Source organism: Narcine bancroftii, chromosome 3 (assembly GCF_036971445.1).
Source record: "Narcine bancroftii isolate sNarBan1 chromosome 3, sNarBan1.hap1, whole genome shotgun sequence".
Classification (NCBI taxonomy): Eukaryota; Metazoa; Chordata; class Chondrichthyes; order Torpediniformes; family Narcinidae; genus Narcine; species Narcine bancroftii.
This window is the reverse complement of record NC_091471.1, coordinates 361,817,233-361,835,548: the sequence shown is the minus strand read 5'-3', so window position 1 is coordinate 361,835,548 and position 18,316 is coordinate 361,817,233. Positions and strand designations below refer to the sequence as shown.

The window sequence follows — 18,316 nt, the reverse complement described above, 5'->3', positions numbered from 1 at the left end:
GCTAAGTCCTACCTAACACAATCTTCCAATCATTTACAAAATAATCCCTTCACAAATTTACTTTTTGCTAGATTAATTTAATGTTCACCCGGTTCTGTGACTTTGGTGAGATACCTTGGATGACTCTTGGTAATATCATGTGACAGTTCATGCTGACTATGCCAAGAATTGGGTGGCCCCCACGTGTCATGTGAGCAGAAACAGGATCCTAACACTTCTGATTTGCTACTTCCCCATTGATTGGTTTTACCCAGTCTAAAGTAAGATGCATGTCATATCATAGATTCTGATCAATGCAACTGACTGGAATTGCACCTCATGCTGAGCTATGCACATTTAAATTTTGAAGAGGCACTGCTTGAAACCCAGCCCTTCCCCAAGCCCTAACTGACCAGACCCCTGGTTTGTGAAATCCAAACTTAAACTTTCCTCTTCCCATCACCCTTACTTTTGGGATTACTCTTTGATCTCATTTCATTTCTGGCAGTGGCAGGTTAACTACCACTGGGGTCCCTAGGCTGAGCTTTAGTAAGGCCCCTCCCCACCCTCTGACCCTCCTGACCTTGCCCCCCTGCCCCTACCTTTCACTGAATAAAATAGAGTGAAATTATTCCATTTATTAACCTTTGGGCATGATGCCCTCACATATTCTATATTTATCCACTGGGGATATGCTGGGAATATACCAGTTGGTGTTTGGTTGGAGGAAGGGAGGAAAAACCATTAAAATCAAACTAAACCACCTTCCAGAAGCCCTGCTAGCCCTGAATAATTTGAAAAGTCTGTTAGTAACAAAAGGATAAATAAAATCAGTTCTTAAAAAAGTCTCAATACAAAATAACACAGAAGGGAGAGGTTTTTTAAAAAAGTAAACCTCCCGTGAGCGACACTGCATAAGTCGAGCTCTGCTGCAGGAGACTGACCTCAGATTTGTGCGTGCATACAAACGCAAGCATTGATTAACAGATAGCATTGGAACCAGCGGAGCCCGAATTGATAGAGGGGACCGAGACCTCGCTGCTGATTGACAGGTAAAGGTGATACTTCTGTGAGCCTTGATTGACAGGTGGACCCAGGACTAACACAAGCCCATTGGTTACATTGGTGAACCAGTGGTGGTAATAGGCCTCTTTCCCTTCTGGACCCCTAAGCTCCAGCCTAATGGTTAATCCACCACTGATTTCTGGTCACACCAGCCCTTCATCCACCCCTCCACTCAACCAGGCCAATTATCCTCCAGATCTGAAACAGTTCCTCTTGCCACCTCTTTTCCTTTCCCAATGTATATAAATCCTCTTTCTTCATAGTTACAGGGAGATCTAATTGTTGATCAAAACTGACGGATAATTCACCTTGGTATTACTAAAAATCAATTCTTCCCACAACTGGAGTGGAGTTTAAAAAATTTGTTTAGATAAAGTCAAGTAAAAATTGCAAAACTGAGATTTAAAATATTTAAAGATGAAAGATGGGTAATTGGAGTTGAGATGGAGACCACCCATAATTGAAATGATGAGCAGAATAGATATGAGGAGCTGAATGATTTACTCCCCTGGCTGAATTCCTTCCTTCTTCATGGAACTTGTTCAATATTTCCTTCATGTCGGAGCGATCTGGATTGATTGCAGCAAGATAGAAACTGTGCTGCCAGCACAGCAACAACGAGAGTTCAGACTATAAAGGTTTGTCAGGGGCATAAGGTTTGGGTGCAAACACCACAAGTAAGACTCCACCCAGTCATTTAAGGGACGGGTGAGAAGCTCGAGAGGTAATGAACAGAAACTCTTGGGACGGCCCCAGCATTTACTGTAGCCAAGCTGGGTCATGAAAGATGGAGTCTGAAGTATATTTTATAGTTTTTAACTAGAGGGTTCGCATTAAAGTACCCTGTCTGTCAGCTAGAGTGCACTTTATCCTATAACAGGCCAGGCAGAGTTGAGCGAAGGTCTGTGATGAAAACAAAGAGGTGTGTGGGCGGAGATTATAGTAGGCGGTAAGGCATGTTGAAGGGCAAGAGAACAAGATGGCAATCACAAGAGGTGATATAATAGTATTGAGGTGGAGTGAAAGCAATTGGAGTGGAAAGCTGGAGAAGAAAAGGTTGGATCAGTACATGGAGGTGAGGGGGTTGGAGGGTTATTGGCGGAGATCGGGAGGTTTGAGCTAGTGGAGTTGTTCTTGTGAACCGGTGCGGACTCGAAAGGCCGACATGGCCTGTTTCCGCTCCGTAAATGGTTATATGGATGAGAAGCTCGAGAAGCAATGAACAGAACTCTTGGGATGGGTGAGAAGCTCTAGAGCACCATATCAAGAAATCTCAAATCAGTTCAGGGATGCAGTAAAGCAGCAAAACTTAAATAAAAATAAAAAAATTCAGCCCAATTACACCCAATTGACCCTTGGTACAGTTTGAACAGTGGGAGGAAACCAGAGACCCCAGGGAAAACCCAAGCAGACAAGGGGAGAACATACTGGGAGTTGTAGGACAGCAATGGCTGGCGCTGTAACAGCAATGCATTAACTGCTAGGTTAACTGTGCCAACCAACCATATCCACTAACAATAAGTTGGAAACCTAGAATGCCCAGAAACAGGCTTTTTGTCCCATCTGGTCCATGCCAAACTATTTATTTAGCATGCACCCCCAGACCATAGCTCTCCATACCACTCCCATTCACATACCTATCCAATCTTCTCAAATATTGACATCAAATCCACATCTACCACCCTTACTGGCATCTCGCTCCACATTCTCGGAGAGGAGTTCCCACTAATGTTCCCCTTAAATAATTTTCACCCTTAACCCATGTCATCTGGTTCTTGTCTCATCCAATCTCAGTGGACAAAGTTTGCTTGCATTTATCCTATTTATACCCTGCACAATTTTGTATACCTGTATCAAATTAACCATCAAAACTGAGCAGAATATAAAATAATAATATTTTGCATATTTAATCATGTGTGTGTGTACGTGCGCAAACCTGCTGGACTTACCTGACCTACCAGAAAGCCCCTGAACAGTCAATAAAACAAACTTTGAATCCAAAACTCTGGTAGTGCATTTGTGATGGGACTGCAACTGACTTGATAGCAAATATACACTGAAATTACATTAATGTGGAAAATACAGCAACTGCATAATATAAAGAATTGCCTTTAATATACATGACCAAAATAAATCTTTCATATGCACATAATATTTATATTTTGAGATACAATTTCAACATCTCAATACAAGAGTGTAGCTGAAATGAAACATACTATTAAAGGATCAAAGCTGTACAGAAGATTAATGTTTTTTTTAAAAAAACCTGCCAATTGCTGGTATTAGCATCAGCTTAACATGTCTGCAACTCTCCACGTATATACCTATTGCAAAGGTAATGGCAAAATTCCATTTTGATTGCCCTGTTATCATCTTCAGCAAGTTGAAATTCTTACCCTATTTTGCGAGTATTGTGCACTCCTTCTCAATGGTTTTATGAATATAGCCTTGCAAACACCGAAAGAGAATAGTAAATTAATCATATATAATTTAATACCAGTCATCTAATATTGATAAGGTTTGTTAGTTATGATTTTAACAGTGCAGATCTGTGCATATCCTGTCTTGAAAGGTAAGGTCAGTTTGAACATGGATATGAATGCTGTGTATAGATTCTGGACCATCATGCAACTGAGGTAAGCTCTGCCATTTGCGTCTGGAGACAAAGGTAAGGTTTTTCCTACAAGAAAATATATACAACTTTGTAACAAAACAGTTCATCATAAATGGTTTAATGAGAGATCTAAAGCAAACGTCCTAGCAGCCTGACATCTGCCTGGATCGGTGGAGCTCCACTGTTACCAACATTAGCATGGGTTGATCAATGAGAAGAATAAGCAAGGTCTTTCTTGGAAGGCATGCATCTACTGCTCCCAAACCGTCGAGCTTGGGGAAACAACAAGGGAAGCCTTCGTGATGTCGATCTATCCAATCCATCCAAGTGAAATTATTCTTAAAAACTGTCTCAGAGATTAACAGGGATCTTGTTTAAAGAGGGCCCACAAAAATCAGGGTGGACCGCGTGCTACTCCCATTGGGAAAGAGATGCAGAACCACCAAGCTAAGGAACAGCTTCTTCCCACAGGCAGCTGCTAAAATAACTCTACTTTTTATGAATAATTCTTTTTTGTATCTTGACATAGGTACTGTGCATACGTATCATTTGTCTGTGCGTATGTTATGCCTGTACATGCGTTTTGCACTGTTCTGCATCGTGGATCAGATTGTATCAGCAAATCAGATGATAAATGAACATGAAATATAATGCAAATACAAAGGAAACATTATGGCAAAGTATGGGAGGTAAACTCTCAGTTTGCTGGGTTCAATAATCTTACTTTTCTCCTCTGGAGCTCACCCTAAATTAAATCCCAAAATAAAATTAACCCTACTTCATCATTAGGAGCATGTAAGTTTTTTGAACACTTTGAGAAAACAGAGTGAATTGCTGTCAATATTAGTATTGTTTTAATTAATGTAGTTTCCCCCCTCCCCGAGCCAAATAAACTCTAAAATAGAAATCATTCAGTTCATCCAACTTGCCAAAATGTTTCAACATGAAATAGGTAACATCAATTGGTTTATCAAACTGGCTGGGATTCTTTAGCACTTTTCTTGTAATGTTCCAACCTTTACTTGCATATCACTGGAGGTATTGGCATTGTATGTAAAATGGAAGAAATAGGTTAAAAATCAGACCCACACATCTTGCAGAGAGGGTTGCGATTCTGAGGAATATAGATGATTTCATTAATGAATGTATTGCAAATAGACTTGTGATCTTGTGCAGACAGCAGGAAGCAACTAATGGTGAGGACTCAACATCGCCTTCATACCTGAATCTTGGAAGTTCAAAATCTGAAACTGTGGTCAAACTATACTAAAACGTTAATCCAATCTCTCCAGTTTCTTAGCAGCTTCAGTCTTGTAGGAATGGCTGCCGTTGTATTGTCCTGAAAGGTCACATCTCAGCCATGATTGATGGTTGGGTCTGAAATCACTGCCATTTCAATCAAAATTGGTAGAACGTAAAATAGCCCACTGACTAAAGAGTGAAGAAAGCGACTTATCAAAGACCAGTGCGCTGCTCTGACATAACCCGTATTATTTGGCAATAATGGTCTGATATAACCCGTATTATTTGGCAATAATGGTCATGATGGTTGTATAGAATTTCCTGGATCAAATGATGTTGTGATTGAAGATAACAAACTGCCAAGATAACATGACTTTGAACCTGTGGGGAAAAAAAGAGGTTTATTTAAAGAAAGTATCTTTGGAGAAACAGCACTCAAACTCAAAATATTATTTAAGGCTGGGATTAATTACAAAATTAACCATAATGATTAGATAATGTATATTATTTGATGTTTAAGATTCAAATTATTTCCCTGTGAGTTGCAGTGTTTTAAATAATGATAAATGGTGATTATTTTTTTTTAGGTTTAGAATGAAAACTGTAAATCTGAACATAGTTTGAGGTCAGTTGAATTAATGGGGAGCACATTTGGCATAGCGGTTAGCATAATGCTAGCGCCACAATCTGGTGTTGTCTGTAAGGAGTTTGTACATTCTCCACATAACCTGTGTGGGTTTCCTCCACATGGTCCAGTTTCATCTCACCATCCAAACAACTACGGGGTTTGTAAGTTAATTGGTGTGTTTGAGCGGCCTGGGTTTGTGGGCCAGAAGAGCCCGTTTCCACACTACATCGCTAAGAGCCAAGGAAGAAATGAAAAACTATGGTGGTCCTGAAACTTGCTGAAATTTGTTGCCACAATATAGAGATGAAAGATGGAGAACAAGAGTGTAATTTAATGTAGTAAGCTACAGGCAGCTTGTATGCACCAAGGTGTTAAATAATGTGTGATCTTGGTCATGTTGCTGTAGGAATCACATGGGTCCACAAAAGGAAATTGTGCTATATTGAAAATTGCAATCTATATTCTCTCCAACATCAAAGACCTGTCAAAAGGTCTTTGTGGAATTTCAGCTTCACTTCAAGTAAGTTCCCAATGCTACCTAGTTTCTTCTTTCTTTTCTTCTTTGGCTTGACTTCGCGGATGAAGATTTATGGAGGGGTAATGTCCACGTCAGCTGCAGGCTTGTTTGTGGCTGACAAGTCCGATGCGGGACAGGCAGACACGGTTGCAGAGGTTGCAAGGGAAAATTGGTTGGATGGGGTTGGGTGTTGGGTTTTTCCTCCTTTGTCTTTTGTCAGTGAGGTGGGCTCTGCGGTCTTCTTCAAAGGAGGTTGTGCCTGCCGAACTGTGAGGCGCCAAGATGCACAGCTTGAGGTGATATCAGCCCACTGGCGGTGGTCAATGTGGCAGGCACCAAGAGATTTCTTTAGGCAGTCCTTGTACCTCTTCTTTGGTGCACCTCTGTCACGGTGGCCAGTGGAGAGCTCGCCATATAACACGATCTTGGGAAGGCGATGGTCCTCCATTCTGGAGATGTGACCTACCCAGCGCAGTTGGATCTTCAGCAGCGTGGATTCGATGCTGTCAGCCTCTCCCATCTCGAGTACTTCGATGTTGGAGATGAAGTCGCTCCAATGAACGTTGAGGATGGAGTGGAGACAACGCTGGTGGAAGTGTTCTAGGAGCCGTAGGTGATGCCAGTAGTGGACCCATGTTCGGAGCTGAACAGGAGTGTGGGTATGACAACGGCTCTGTATATGCTAATCTTTGTGAGGTTTTTCAGTTGGTTGTTTTTCCAGACTCTTTTGTGTAGTCTTCCAAAGGCGCTATTTGCCTTGGCGAGTCTGTTGTCTATCTCGTTGTCGATCCTTGCATCCGATGAAATGGTGCAGCCGAGATAGGTAAACTGGTTGACCGTTTTGAGTTTTGTGTGCCCGATGGAGATGTGGGGGGGCTGGTAGTCATGGTGGGGAGCTGGCTGATGGAGGACCTCAGTTTTCTTCAGGCTGACTTCCAGGCCAAACATTTTGGCAGTTTCCGCAAAACAGGACGTCAAGCGCTGAAGAGCTGGCTCTGAATGGGCAACTAAAGCGGCATCGTCTGCAAAGAGTAGTTCACGGACAAGTTGCTCTTGTGTCTTGGTGTGAGCTTGCAGGCGCCTCAGATTGAAGAGACTGCCATCCGTGCGGTACCGGATGTAAACAGCATCTTCATTGTTGAGGTCTTTCATGGCTTGTTTCAGCATCATGCTGAAGAAGATTGAAAAGAGGGTTGGTGCGAGAACGCAGCCTTGCTTCACGCCATTGTTAATGGAGAAGGGTTCAGAGAGCTCATTGCTGTATCTGTCCTGACCTTGTTGGTTTTCGTGCAGTTGGATAACCATGTTGAGGAACTTTGGGGGGCATCTGAGGCGCTCTAGTATTTGCCAAAGCCCTTTCCTGCTCACGGTGCCGAAGGCTTTGGTGTGGTCAACAAAGGTGAAGTAGAGTCCTTTGTCTGAGGGCAAAGACCATGTCAGTAGTTCCTCTGTAAAGCCGCACTGTGATTCTAGGAGAACATTTTCGGCGACACTAGGTATTATTCTATTTAGGAGAATCCTAGCGAAGATTTTGCCTGTAATGGAGAGCAGCATGATTCCCCTGTAGTTTGAGCAGTCTGATTTCTCGCCTTTATTTTTGTACAGGGTGATGATGATGGCATCACGAAGGTCCTGAGGCAGCTTTCCTTGGTCCCAGCAGAGCTTGAAAAACTCATGCAGTTTGGCATGCAGAGTTTTGCCACCAGCCTTCCAGACCTCTGGGGGGGATTCCATCCATATCTGCTGCTTTGCCACTTTTCAGTTGTTCAATTGCCTTATATGTCTCTTCCCGGTGGAGGACCTCATCTAGCTCTAACCTTAAGGTCTGTTGAGGGAGCTGGAGCAGGGCGGATTCTTGGACTGAGCGGTTAGCACTGAAAAGAGATTGCAAGTGTTTTTTTTTACCATCGGTTGAGGATGGAGATCATGTCGCTGAGGAGGACTTTGCCGTCTGAGCTGCGCAGCGGGCTTTGGACTTGGGGTGAGGGACCGTACACAGCCTATAGAGTCTCGTTAAAAACACCTGAAGTCACCAATGTCCGCGCTGAGCTGGGTTCGTTTGGCGAGACTAGTCCACCACTCATTTTGGATCTCCCGGAGTTTGCACTGAAGATGGCTGCATGCGCAACAGAAGGCTCGTTTCTTCTCTGGCCAGGACAGCTTTGCAAGGTGAGCCTGGTGGGCAGCTCACTTCTTTGCCAGCAGCTCCTGGATTTCCTGGTTATTTTCGTCGAACCAGTCCTTGTTTTTCCTGGAGGAGAAGCCCAGTAACAGCACATCCCAATTTCTTGAAGGATCATGTTTTTCAGGCATTTTTTGGACTTACAACAATGAGTTATTAAACTCAATAAACCCCCCTGCTCTACTCACTTTATACAGTATGACAAATAACACCATCCACAAATTTGCCGAGGATACCACGGTAGAGGATTGGATAAAGGAAGGGGATGAGTCAGTGTACAGGATGGAGATTGAAAACTTAGCTGAATGGTGCACCACCAACAACCTTGCACTGATTATTGACTTCAGCAAGGGAAATGGCATCATGAAGAGAGCACGTCAGCATCTCTACTTCCTCAGGAGTTTGCTGAATTTTGGAATGACACCAGAAATTCTGGCAAATCTCTACAGATATGTTGTAGAGAGTGTGGTGACCGGCTGTATCAAGGTTTGAATATGGGGACACTAATACCTTTGAGCATAAAGCCCTCCAAAAAGGTACTGGACATAGCCCAGGACATCACAGGCAAAAACCCTACCCACTATCGAAGACATCTGCAGGGAACGCTGCTGTCTGAGAGCAGCAGTAATCTTCAAGGATCCACAGCACCCAGCACATGCTCTGTTCTCATTGCTACCATCAGGAAAGAGGTATAGATGCCACAAGACTTGCACCACCAGGTTCAGGAATAGCACCATCAGGCTCCTCAACAACAAACTCATCATTTAAGGACTCTTACTTGTGCACTTTATTGATTTTTTTAATTCTCTCTGTTTTGCACAGTCTGTTTACATTCATTATGTTTACAGTGTATGTGTATGTTGTGTACAGTTTCTTTTTGCACTACTAATTAGTGCTAAATCTGCCTCGTTCAAAGGAAACAGAATCTCAGGGATGTATGTGATTTCACGTATGAATTCTGACAATAAATCTGAAACCTACAAATATTTTTTTTTGACTGACCAAAGAAAGTTAACAAGCAACAATGAAAAATATACTCAGGCAGTTCGAGGTGGAAAAGCGGAGGGGCATAAAGCTCCAAGGTTCACAGGCCATTAAGATTTCAGCTTCTTAATCCACATTTTATGGAAAGTAACATCAATGCAGTACAATTTTAATGAAGTAAGTGAAAGATCAATACCTGGATTAAGTGGATTTTGTGGCTCAGACTATTTTACAGTGGGAATACTCATATTGACATTTTTTAAGCATCCAGGACATGTTTTTTTTCTTGCACCTGAGGAAGACAAGAACCCATGATTCCTTGGCTATGCAAGTAAAGTTTGCTAGAAATTCTAGTTCATAGTTTGTGTTCCAGCTGAAGAATCCAACAGTGACACACCCTGTTCAGCAGGAAGTGGAACAGCCTTTGTGGAATTCTTCTAGTGGGGAACATTGCAGAACAAGGCCTCAATGAATGCAAAAAATAAACAATTAGCTTGCCTACTATGTAATAATAATAAAGGTATTCTTTTGAATACTTATTTTCCTCTTGCATCACCAATTTTGTTTCCATGGAGACTCCATGGCACCACATGTCCTGCTTTGAATAAAGACGAGTGAACTCACATGAGCTACTAACATCTGTACCCCAAATTTACTGGAGCTTTAGGAGTTCCCGTGGATCCCAAAATAATGCGAGTGGCAGATATCCCTTGAGTCAAAGTGAGTCTCCCTTTCTTCAAGTTCATCTCCACCAAAAAGGATGATGCTGTTCAACCTTTAGTTTTCCACACTCACACACATCTCACCTAAAGAAATCCCTTACTAACCACAGAACACCTATCGATTAGGATGCCATTGGTGCCCTGTGGTTAGTAAGGGATTCCTTTAGGTGGGATGTGAGTGTGGAAAAAAGATTGAGAAGACAAATAATTCATTTGTAAAACAGAATGATTCTCAATCCACTTTAACAAACTTAATCTGGCATCACATTGGCTTTAGCAACTAGAATTTGACCTTGCACTGTTGCAAAGTGAGCTGGCTGAATCAGAAAGTTTAAAATCAAGCTAATGAGCAAAACATTGGGCTGGATTATGCTACCTTCTAGCTGGTAGTCTAGGCCGGCAGTCTAGGCCGGCAGTCTAGGCCGGCAGTCTAGGCCGGCAGTCTAGGCCGGCAGTCTAGGCCGGCAGTCTAGGCCGGCAGTCTAGGCCGGCAGTCTAGGCCGGCAGTCTAGGCCGGCAGTCTAGGCCGGCAGTCTAGGCCGGCAGTCTAGGCCGGCAGTCTAGGCCGGCAGTCTAGGCCGGCAGTCTAGGCCGGCAGTCTAGGCCGGCAGTCTAGGCCGGCAGTCTAGGCCGGCAGTCTAGTCCGGCAGTCTAGGCCGGCAGTCTAGGCCGGCAGTCTAGGCCGGCAGTCTAGGCCGGCAGTCTAGCCGGCAGTCTAGGCCGGCAGTCTAGGCCGGCAGTCTAGGCCGGCAGTCTAGGCCGGCAGTCTAGGCCGGCAGTCTAGGCCGGCAGTCTAGGCCGCTAGTCTAGGCCGCTAGTCTAGGCCGGTAGTCCCACGTTGATACATCTATTCTCTTTGTGGTCCAGCTAATGTTGCCGTGCCTCAGCATTGGAACAAGGAAGTCAGAGACAAACTGGCGCACGTGACCCTCATGCTCTACTGCTGAATCCCACCACAATATAATGAGCTGAAGGGTTCAATCAACGCACATGATATCTAGTCTCTGGGGTACTTGACCCCATCAATAGCTGGCAAAAGAATCATGACCTCAGTCACATGAATCTTGTGTAGAAAACGCAAGTTCCTCTTTATGATCAAGATATTTTAAATTAATTTCTAGGAATTAGGCAGCTCTTAATTAAATTCATTTAAAAAAATGTTATTTAAAGCCGCCTGACTGCTTTTAAATGTCTGATTGTCAAAATTCTGTGAGAGCTGACAGCTTTCATTGGGTCTTCTCCACCTTGCAGGCTGACTCCCTAGTGTTGAAAGTAAGCTTAGCCAATCGTCTGTATCCAAATCAGGTCAATGCACACCGTAGAGTGGTGAACCAGAGCTGCACACGCTGCTCAGTTAAAAACATTTCATATTTTATATCAGAAAATAAGACCTTGTTTTTAAAAAAAACACACATTTTATCTCAAATTAGGGGAACGAGGAATATAATTTGAGAAGAAAAAAAATGAGTGCCAATTTGCTCATGGAGTTAGATGTCTTGAAGGTAAATATCATTTATTTAAAAATTATAAATAAAATTAATATTACAGCCAAAACCACAGGTGGAAGTAAAATCAAGTGAAATTAAACTCAAAGAATATTTTGTTTTGAGTTACATACCTTTAGTTTCACAGCAATAACAAATCAACCCAGCAACCAAAATGAACATCATAATGGGTCCTATACAGACACCAATGGTCAATGACTGGTTATTGGAATCTGAAAAGTAGTACCATACAGATCATTGTTTTCTTTCTGTTGCATACAAGTTGTTGAATCGATTCCAGGCCGCAATCAAAGCAGGAAACAAGCGTTGAGGACTAAGCTGGAACAGGCATGAATTTATTAAATGGTGGAACAGAGGCAAGAGGCACTCCTGCTTCCTAAGTTCAACTCCAAATGGATAGGGGTTGAATGAGTCAAAAGGGAACAGATGAAATTTGGTGCAGACACAGGTGAGTGATGAATTTTGGTGGAATGATTGAGAGACAGCAATGATGTGATGACACAGTTTTAACTGGTGTGCAGGAAAAGAGGCTTGAGTGGGTTAAAATGATTGAATTGGGATACATTGCGGTTAAGTTACTGACAACCTGACAAAGTTGTGCGTCATTGATCTCAAAATATGACTTTGAAGCTCAACATGGCAAGTGGGACATTTAAATTCGACTAATGAATAAATAAACCTGGGATTTACAAACAACAGAGACAGTAATGGGATCTAAAAGTACTGGATTTCCATAAAAAGCCCATCTGGAACTTCAGCCACCCACACACATAGTTCAACCTACTTGTCACTCCAATCCACTGTCTTCATCATTTGGAATGACAAATTTTGACGTTGCATTGATTTGCATGCTTCAGAAATGAATAAATACATTTTGAGAAAGTCGCTCATTGAACAAAAGCAGGAAGTTAAAAAGAAAACAAGAAATTTACTCATTAAACACAGAGAAGGCCACAGTGAAGTATTGTGCCTTGTTCTGGTCACAACAGCTTAGGAAGTTGGTAGAAGCACTGGGATGGGCGCAGGAAAGAGTTACTTGAATGGCTCCAGGAATAAAGGTTTGTGGTAAAAGTTTGTTGGATGGGAGAGGCTTGGGTAGTTCTCCTTGAAGCGAAAAAAAATTGACAGGAGATTTGATAGGGGTGTGCAAAATCATGGCTGGTTGAGACAGGATAAAAAGAAGGAAGCAGATGGTTCAAGAACCAGAAGGCACAGACTGAATTTGGGGTGTAAAGAAAAATCAAGAAAGCAAGGGGAAAAAATTTTTCTGAACAATGATTCACAGAGATCTGGAATTCATTACAGGCAGTGGTGTTCAAACAGAATCGATCACAGCAGCAAAACAAAATGAGCTGGAAAGACACAACAGAGAATAATTCCGTTTTAGGGAAAGATCAGTAAATGGGATAATGGGACAGGTCCAGTAAGAGCCGTATCTCCATTGTTGGTGGATTGCCTTCTGTGCCAAAACAATTCACTGATTCAAAGTCTGCAGAGTCAGGATTGTTAATATGCAATACACATATTTTTGAACTTGGCAGTTAATCCTGAAGTGACTCTAAATTGACAGCCTTATTCAAGGTATGTTTGCCAGTAGTTGCAGGGTGGATATTTAATCTTTAAAAAAAGCTAAAAATGAGAATATAAAATGATATTTAAATTGTCAGCATTGCGTCTTCCTTTATAAACGTGAAAATCTTCACCACAGAAGGAATTCAGATTTCAACAATTGATGAATTGCCTAAGAAGGACTTTACCTTGCTCTGGTACTTCAATCCTGTTGCTAAGGTGACCATGCATTGAACAGTAGTACCCCCCTGTGTTTGCTGTCTCGATAATGAATTGGTTACCCTCTGTAGTGTTGGTCACATTCTTATCTGGGAACACAAAATGCCACCTGTAGACTTCTGTAGTTTCATAAGTCACAGTACAATTGAGGGTAAGTTGTTGACCCAGAACCGGAGGGTCTGGATTTGAGGTCAATCTAACGGACAAATCTGAAAAGAAATTCAGAACAGAAATTTTAGCGCACGGTCTTTAAAAAGTATATATTTTAAGATTTAGTCCTGGGAATTCTATGCTTTCTGAATGGTTATATCTGACTTGAAAATGGATATTAATGAGGAAATAAATATATTTAATTTCCTGATATTAAATTTTTCGACATGCACAGTATGTGCATGAACCCATGCCACCCAATTAACCTCCAACTACCATATGTTTTGAACGGTGGGCGGAACCCGTAATACCCGGAGAACATACAAACTCCATAACTGCACTGGATTCGAACCCCAGTTGCTGGTGCCGTATCCTCATTCCTCTAACCATTAATCTCTTGTCTGTCAAAACATCTTAAATCTGTCCAATAGAAGAATCTCCGTTGCAAAGGTGTGCCTTGCCAAGTATTTCAATCCTATTGTTAATCTGTCATAATATTAAGAGGCAGATAGTAGGGGGGTGGCGGGGGGAGGGGGCGGGGGGCTGTTTTTTCAGTAATGATTTGATTCTCATTGTACCCAGTAATGATCTTAACCCATGTTACAAAGAGTTCTCTATGATTTGTTTTTTTAAGCTACATTGCAAATGAGTATGTTGGTGTGTCATCTTACAACCAGATCGAAAGCATAGATGATATTTCGCAAATTAAATTACAGCAGAAACTTTGTCTTTACAAATGCACTCATAGATTCATAAGAGCCTTCTAGTGTTTGAAATGTCACAATTCCCTGGTTTGATGAGCTAATCTTGTAAAACATGCAATGTATTTGAGCTGCCCCTCAATCTCTGCTGGAGTCCCTTGAGCAAAGGATGAAGTTTAACACCCTTAACTTATCTTTTCCCAGTGACAAAAGGAAAATATTGGTTACAACTGTATCAGTAGTATTCATGGATCACCCAGAGCCGCAGGGCATTAAGAATTCAAGGATCTGTGTAGGAAGGAGGAAGGTGGGTGGTAGAAGCACAACTGACTTGCAGGAAAGGTGACGCAGCCACTACCATGTTGAAAGAGAGCAGTTAGAAGCTATCTTTTGGGTGGAATCCCAATAACAGTTGGTTTATGTACGCTCTTTAACATACTTGCTTCACTAAAGCACTGCCAAGAAAATAAAATAACACCAAGTAGATTTTCTGGGAGGAGCGCTTGGCAAAGTGGCAACTCTGTCTTCCTGACAGTGGGCAAATTTAACTACTGTCATGCATGTTACATTCCAAATGTAGTATTATGTGACAATAATTTATTTTAGGTGACAATGAGGTAGGAGCTAAAGAGCTCTTTAAATAAGATGAGAAGGAATTGAAGTGTAAGGTCACGTTGCTAAAGGGAGTGGATTCCATTTGCAAGTGCTCATGAACCTGGAAGTGTCTCAGCATAGAAATGAGGAGGGTTGGTGAATACAAAGAAACTACAGGTATTCCCCGACTTGGAACTTACATCCATTCACACATCCGACCAAATATTTGTTTAAAAATATAAAGAAAAATTATAAAATTTACATGGTTTATGTTGTATTTGACAAAATATAACAGGGACAGAGGGAATGTAGGAGCCAAAATGTGCATACTTACGTTGTTAGTCAACGTCATGGGTCAGTAGGCTGGGGGCGGCCATCTTGATGACTGTGCACATGCGTGAGTCTTTGGTTGATGCATGCGCGGTTTGCATATTGGAGTTTGTTTGGCACATGCATGAGTGTTAAGGGCATGAATTCAACATCATTAGGGCGCTTAACTCTTACAAATGTACCAACTAACCTCCAATACGTGAACCGCACATGCACAGAAATCAACATGGCTGCACCCAGCCTATGGACCCTGGGACGCTGATTAACAAGTTTGCACATTTTGGCTCTTACATGGCCTCTATCCCTGTTATATTCTGTCAAATACAACATCAATTACATAAATTTTATATTCTTTCTTTATTTTTTTGAACAAATGTACGCAATTCTGACATGGATCCAATCTGAGAAACGACCGATCCTGCGGTCCACATTATGGTCGTAAGTCGGGTGTACCCGTACAGAGAACAAAGAAAACATAGAGATTTTCTTTTCAAAATATGATGAGAATCTGAAATTCAGGCTTTGTTTAAACAAGAATAGATTAGCAGAGCGAGCACGTAAACAGACTCTATAATAGAACTTCAAGAAAAATCCTATCTGCTTGTGGCAAAATCCCATCCAGCTCACCTTCTGCTTCTCAGAAATTTTTTGAACTCTCCAAGGTCTGGTTTCCCACATTCCCTTTAAAAGTTACAGGTTCTGCAGAAACTTCTAAAAAGAACTGTTGGTGCTTAAACAAATTAACATCCAGTAGTCCCGAAGATGACCAGTTCCACACCCATGGGTGCTGGATGACCCGAGTTTTATTGAACTAGGTTCGTCCACAGCGGACGCATACTGCTGGAGATGTATGAGGACATTTACCTTTTACAATGTGCACAGCAAGCATCTGCTTCAAAGAGAAAGGATAAAATTAAAAATCACAAAAAAATTAGAATAGAAAATTGATAGTCTTCATACCTATAATCAGCCCTCTGCTGTACTTTGAATCAAATCCATTCTCAGCTTTGCATTTGAGGGTCATGAGTAACTCTCTGATAGCTAGTGGCACTATGAATTCTGCTTTTCTCTGACTCTCTGCAACGTAGGTCTTCAGTAATGTTTTGTTTCCATACAAAGTGTATTTTATTGGCAAGGATCCTTGATGCGACAAACAGTAAATAGTTGAAATTATTGCTTCATTGATCTTATGGTCAATTTTTGCAGAAATCTCAGGATTGGATACTGGAACTTAAGAAGCAAAAGGAAAATATAAGTAACATTTGAAAAATAATATATCTTTTAAACTTCCTTTTAAAAATATAGATTTTCAAGCATGTAAATGAACCAGTGTAGAGTGGTTCCAAGATTATTGTTTATTGAGCAATCTGTTGGTGTCCTAAAACACATTCAACATATTACAACAATCAAAATGCAGTCACAAGGAGAATGTTTCAATATTGAAATAACTTGGGCGGCTCCAGCCTAGATAGCAGAGTCCAACAAAAGGTACACGACTGCCTTTAGTTGGCCAAGAAATGTGAGCTTTCCCCCCATCCTCCTATTGAGCATCAATGCCATTTTGCTCTTGAAATAGTGCAACTGCTGTACAAGAGGCTTTATAGCCTCTAACCCAGGCTACTGTTATTAGTCACTTGGATGACCGGACTAAAATTCACTCAGTGCAAGACTTGGACTTTGACAAAACTTTCATCTTAAAGCAACAGTAGGCCAATTGCACATTCATACCCAGTAGTACCCGGTGTTATTTTCCGTGTGGGATGCAATGTTCTATTGGTCTGCATTAATGATCCACATTTACAAATTGAAATCTTATCTCAACAGCTGAGGACATTAAATTGATAAATAATTCCTGATTCGGGAATTCAGACAAACGCACACACAACCAGAAAGGAATCTGTAGTTAACATGTTCAATGATTACACTGGACAACAAATTTTTCAAAATATTTGCTTTCTGAACAAAAATTGGGGATTATGATGGACAACTTCAAGCTGAACACCTAGATAATATCAGATTTGCTGTATAGCATTGGAAGTTGGAGAAACATTAAATTAACTTTTAAGTCAATTTAGCATTTTTCATTGCTTTGTGATACTGAAATGTTGTTAGTTCAACTGATCTAAAAATGTTTTGCCCTTTATTTTCGCTTGTACTCAATATCCGATGCCTCTTGTGCCAGTGTTCAGTTGTCGACCAGCTTGATGGGCTTTCAGTTGCCATGATACTGCTGTTCCAAGGCCGCAATGTCCTGGAGACACCTTTCACCGTGTTCGTCACCGACTGCAGCAAGGTCAGCAGGGAAGATGTCCAAGTGCGAATGCAGAAAATGAATTTTCAATGACACGTTGCACTTCATCATTTTGTATGGTTGAAGCATGTTCATCCACATGCGTTCAATCTATATCAGTGCCTGCATCTATCCTGACTCTGCATGCCCAACTCTATAGCAACATTTGCAGAGCAGCTGCAATGAGTTCATGCCCAGGTCGGCTTGGACTCACCAAAACACCTTGCTTTGTGGGAAATAAACCAGTAAAATATGTCAGGAAATCACAACATAGGTTATATCCAAAGAACGAAAAGCGAGAGGAAAATTTTAAGGCGATTTTTGTGATCAGCAGCTGAAACTCCATTTTGTGGTTCAGACTATTTTACAGTGGGAATACTCTTATGGACATTTTTGAAGCATCCAGGACATGTTTCTTTTTGTGCGCCTGAGAAAGACAAGAACCCATGATTACAAGCATTTCCTTGGCGATGCAAGTAAAGTTTGCTAGAAATTCTAGTTCATAGTTTGTGTTCCAGCTGAAGAATCCAACAGTGACACACCCTGTTCAGCAGGAAGTGGAACAGCCTTTGTGGAATTCTTCTAGTGGGGAACATTGCAGAACAAGGCCTCAACAATGAATGCAAAAATAAACAATTTTTTTAGCTTGCCTACTATGTAATAATAATAAAGGTATCCTTTTGAATACTTATTTTCCTCTTGCGTCACCAATTTTGTTTCCATGGAGAATGCATGGCACCACATGTCCTGCTTTGAATAAAGTCACATGAGCTACTAACATACATGCCCCCACATTTACTGGAGCTTTAGGAGTTCCCGTGGATCCCAAAATAATGCGAGTGGCAGATTTCCCTTGAGTCAAAGTGAGTTGCCCTTTCTTCAAGTTCATCTCCACCAAAAAGGATGATGCTGTTCAACCTTTAGTTTTCCACACTCACACATATCCCACCTAAAGAAATCCCTTACTAACCACAGAGCACCTATCGATTAGGATGCCATTGATGCCCTGTGGTTAGTAAGGGATT

The 18,316-nt window shown here is 41.6% G+C and overlaps 2 protein-coding genes and 1 long non-coding RNA gene across 10 annotated transcripts in view; 1 reads left to right on the top strand and 2 right to left on the bottom strand.

Moving 5' to 3' along the window:
- Nucleotides 1–4,972, bottom strand: part of LOC138759513 (retinal rod rhodopsin-sensitive cGMP 3',5'-cyclic phosphodiesterase subunit gamma) — a 29,174-nt gene extending 24,202 nt beyond the window's left edge. For 2 of the 3 annotated variants that reach the window (XM_069930063.1, XM_069930062.1), the window contains exon 1: nucleotides 4,881–4,968. The gene's annotated coding sequence lies outside the window, so the exon portion shown is untranslated. Of the gene's footprint in view, nucleotides 1–4,880 lie in introns of all 3 variants that reach the window. The other variant, XM_069930064.1, reaches the window with a different exon arrangement.
- The window catches only part of pecam1b (platelet and endothelial cell adhesion molecule 1b), a 52,280-nt gene continuing 37,106 nt past the window's right edge, over nucleotides 3,143–18,316 (bottom strand). For 3 of the 5 annotated variants that reach the window (XM_069930056.1, XM_069930057.1, XM_069930059.1), the window contains 5 exons: nucleotides 15,962–16,231; nucleotides 13,196–13,435; nucleotides 11,552–11,650; nucleotides 9,408–9,503; nucleotides 3,143–5,281 (listed from right to left, as the gene is read on the bottom strand). In XM_069930056.1, the coding sequence (XP_069786157.1) occupies nucleotides 9,436–9,503; nucleotides 11,552–11,650; nucleotides 13,196–13,435; nucleotides 15,962–16,231 (677 nt within the window). In that variant the 3' untranslated portion in view covers nucleotides 3,143–5,281; nucleotides 9,408–9,435. The remainder of the gene's footprint in view (nucleotides 5,282–9,407; nucleotides 9,504–11,551; nucleotides 11,651–13,195; nucleotides 13,436–15,961; nucleotides 16,232–18,316) is intronic. The other 2 variants (XM_069930058.1, XM_069930060.1) reach the window with 2 other exon arrangements.
- On the top strand, nucleotides 5,253–17,958 carry LOC138759515 (uncharacterized). Of its 2 annotated transcripts, none has more exons than XR_011354896.1 (3): nucleotides 5,253–5,299; nucleotides 11,701–11,886; nucleotides 17,184–17,958. It is a non-coding gene; the product is annotated as an uncharacterized lncRNA (long non-coding RNA). The 2 variants fall into 2 exon arrangements; XR_011354895.1 differs by lacking the exon at nucleotides 5,253–5,299 and adding an exon at nucleotides 10,744–11,435.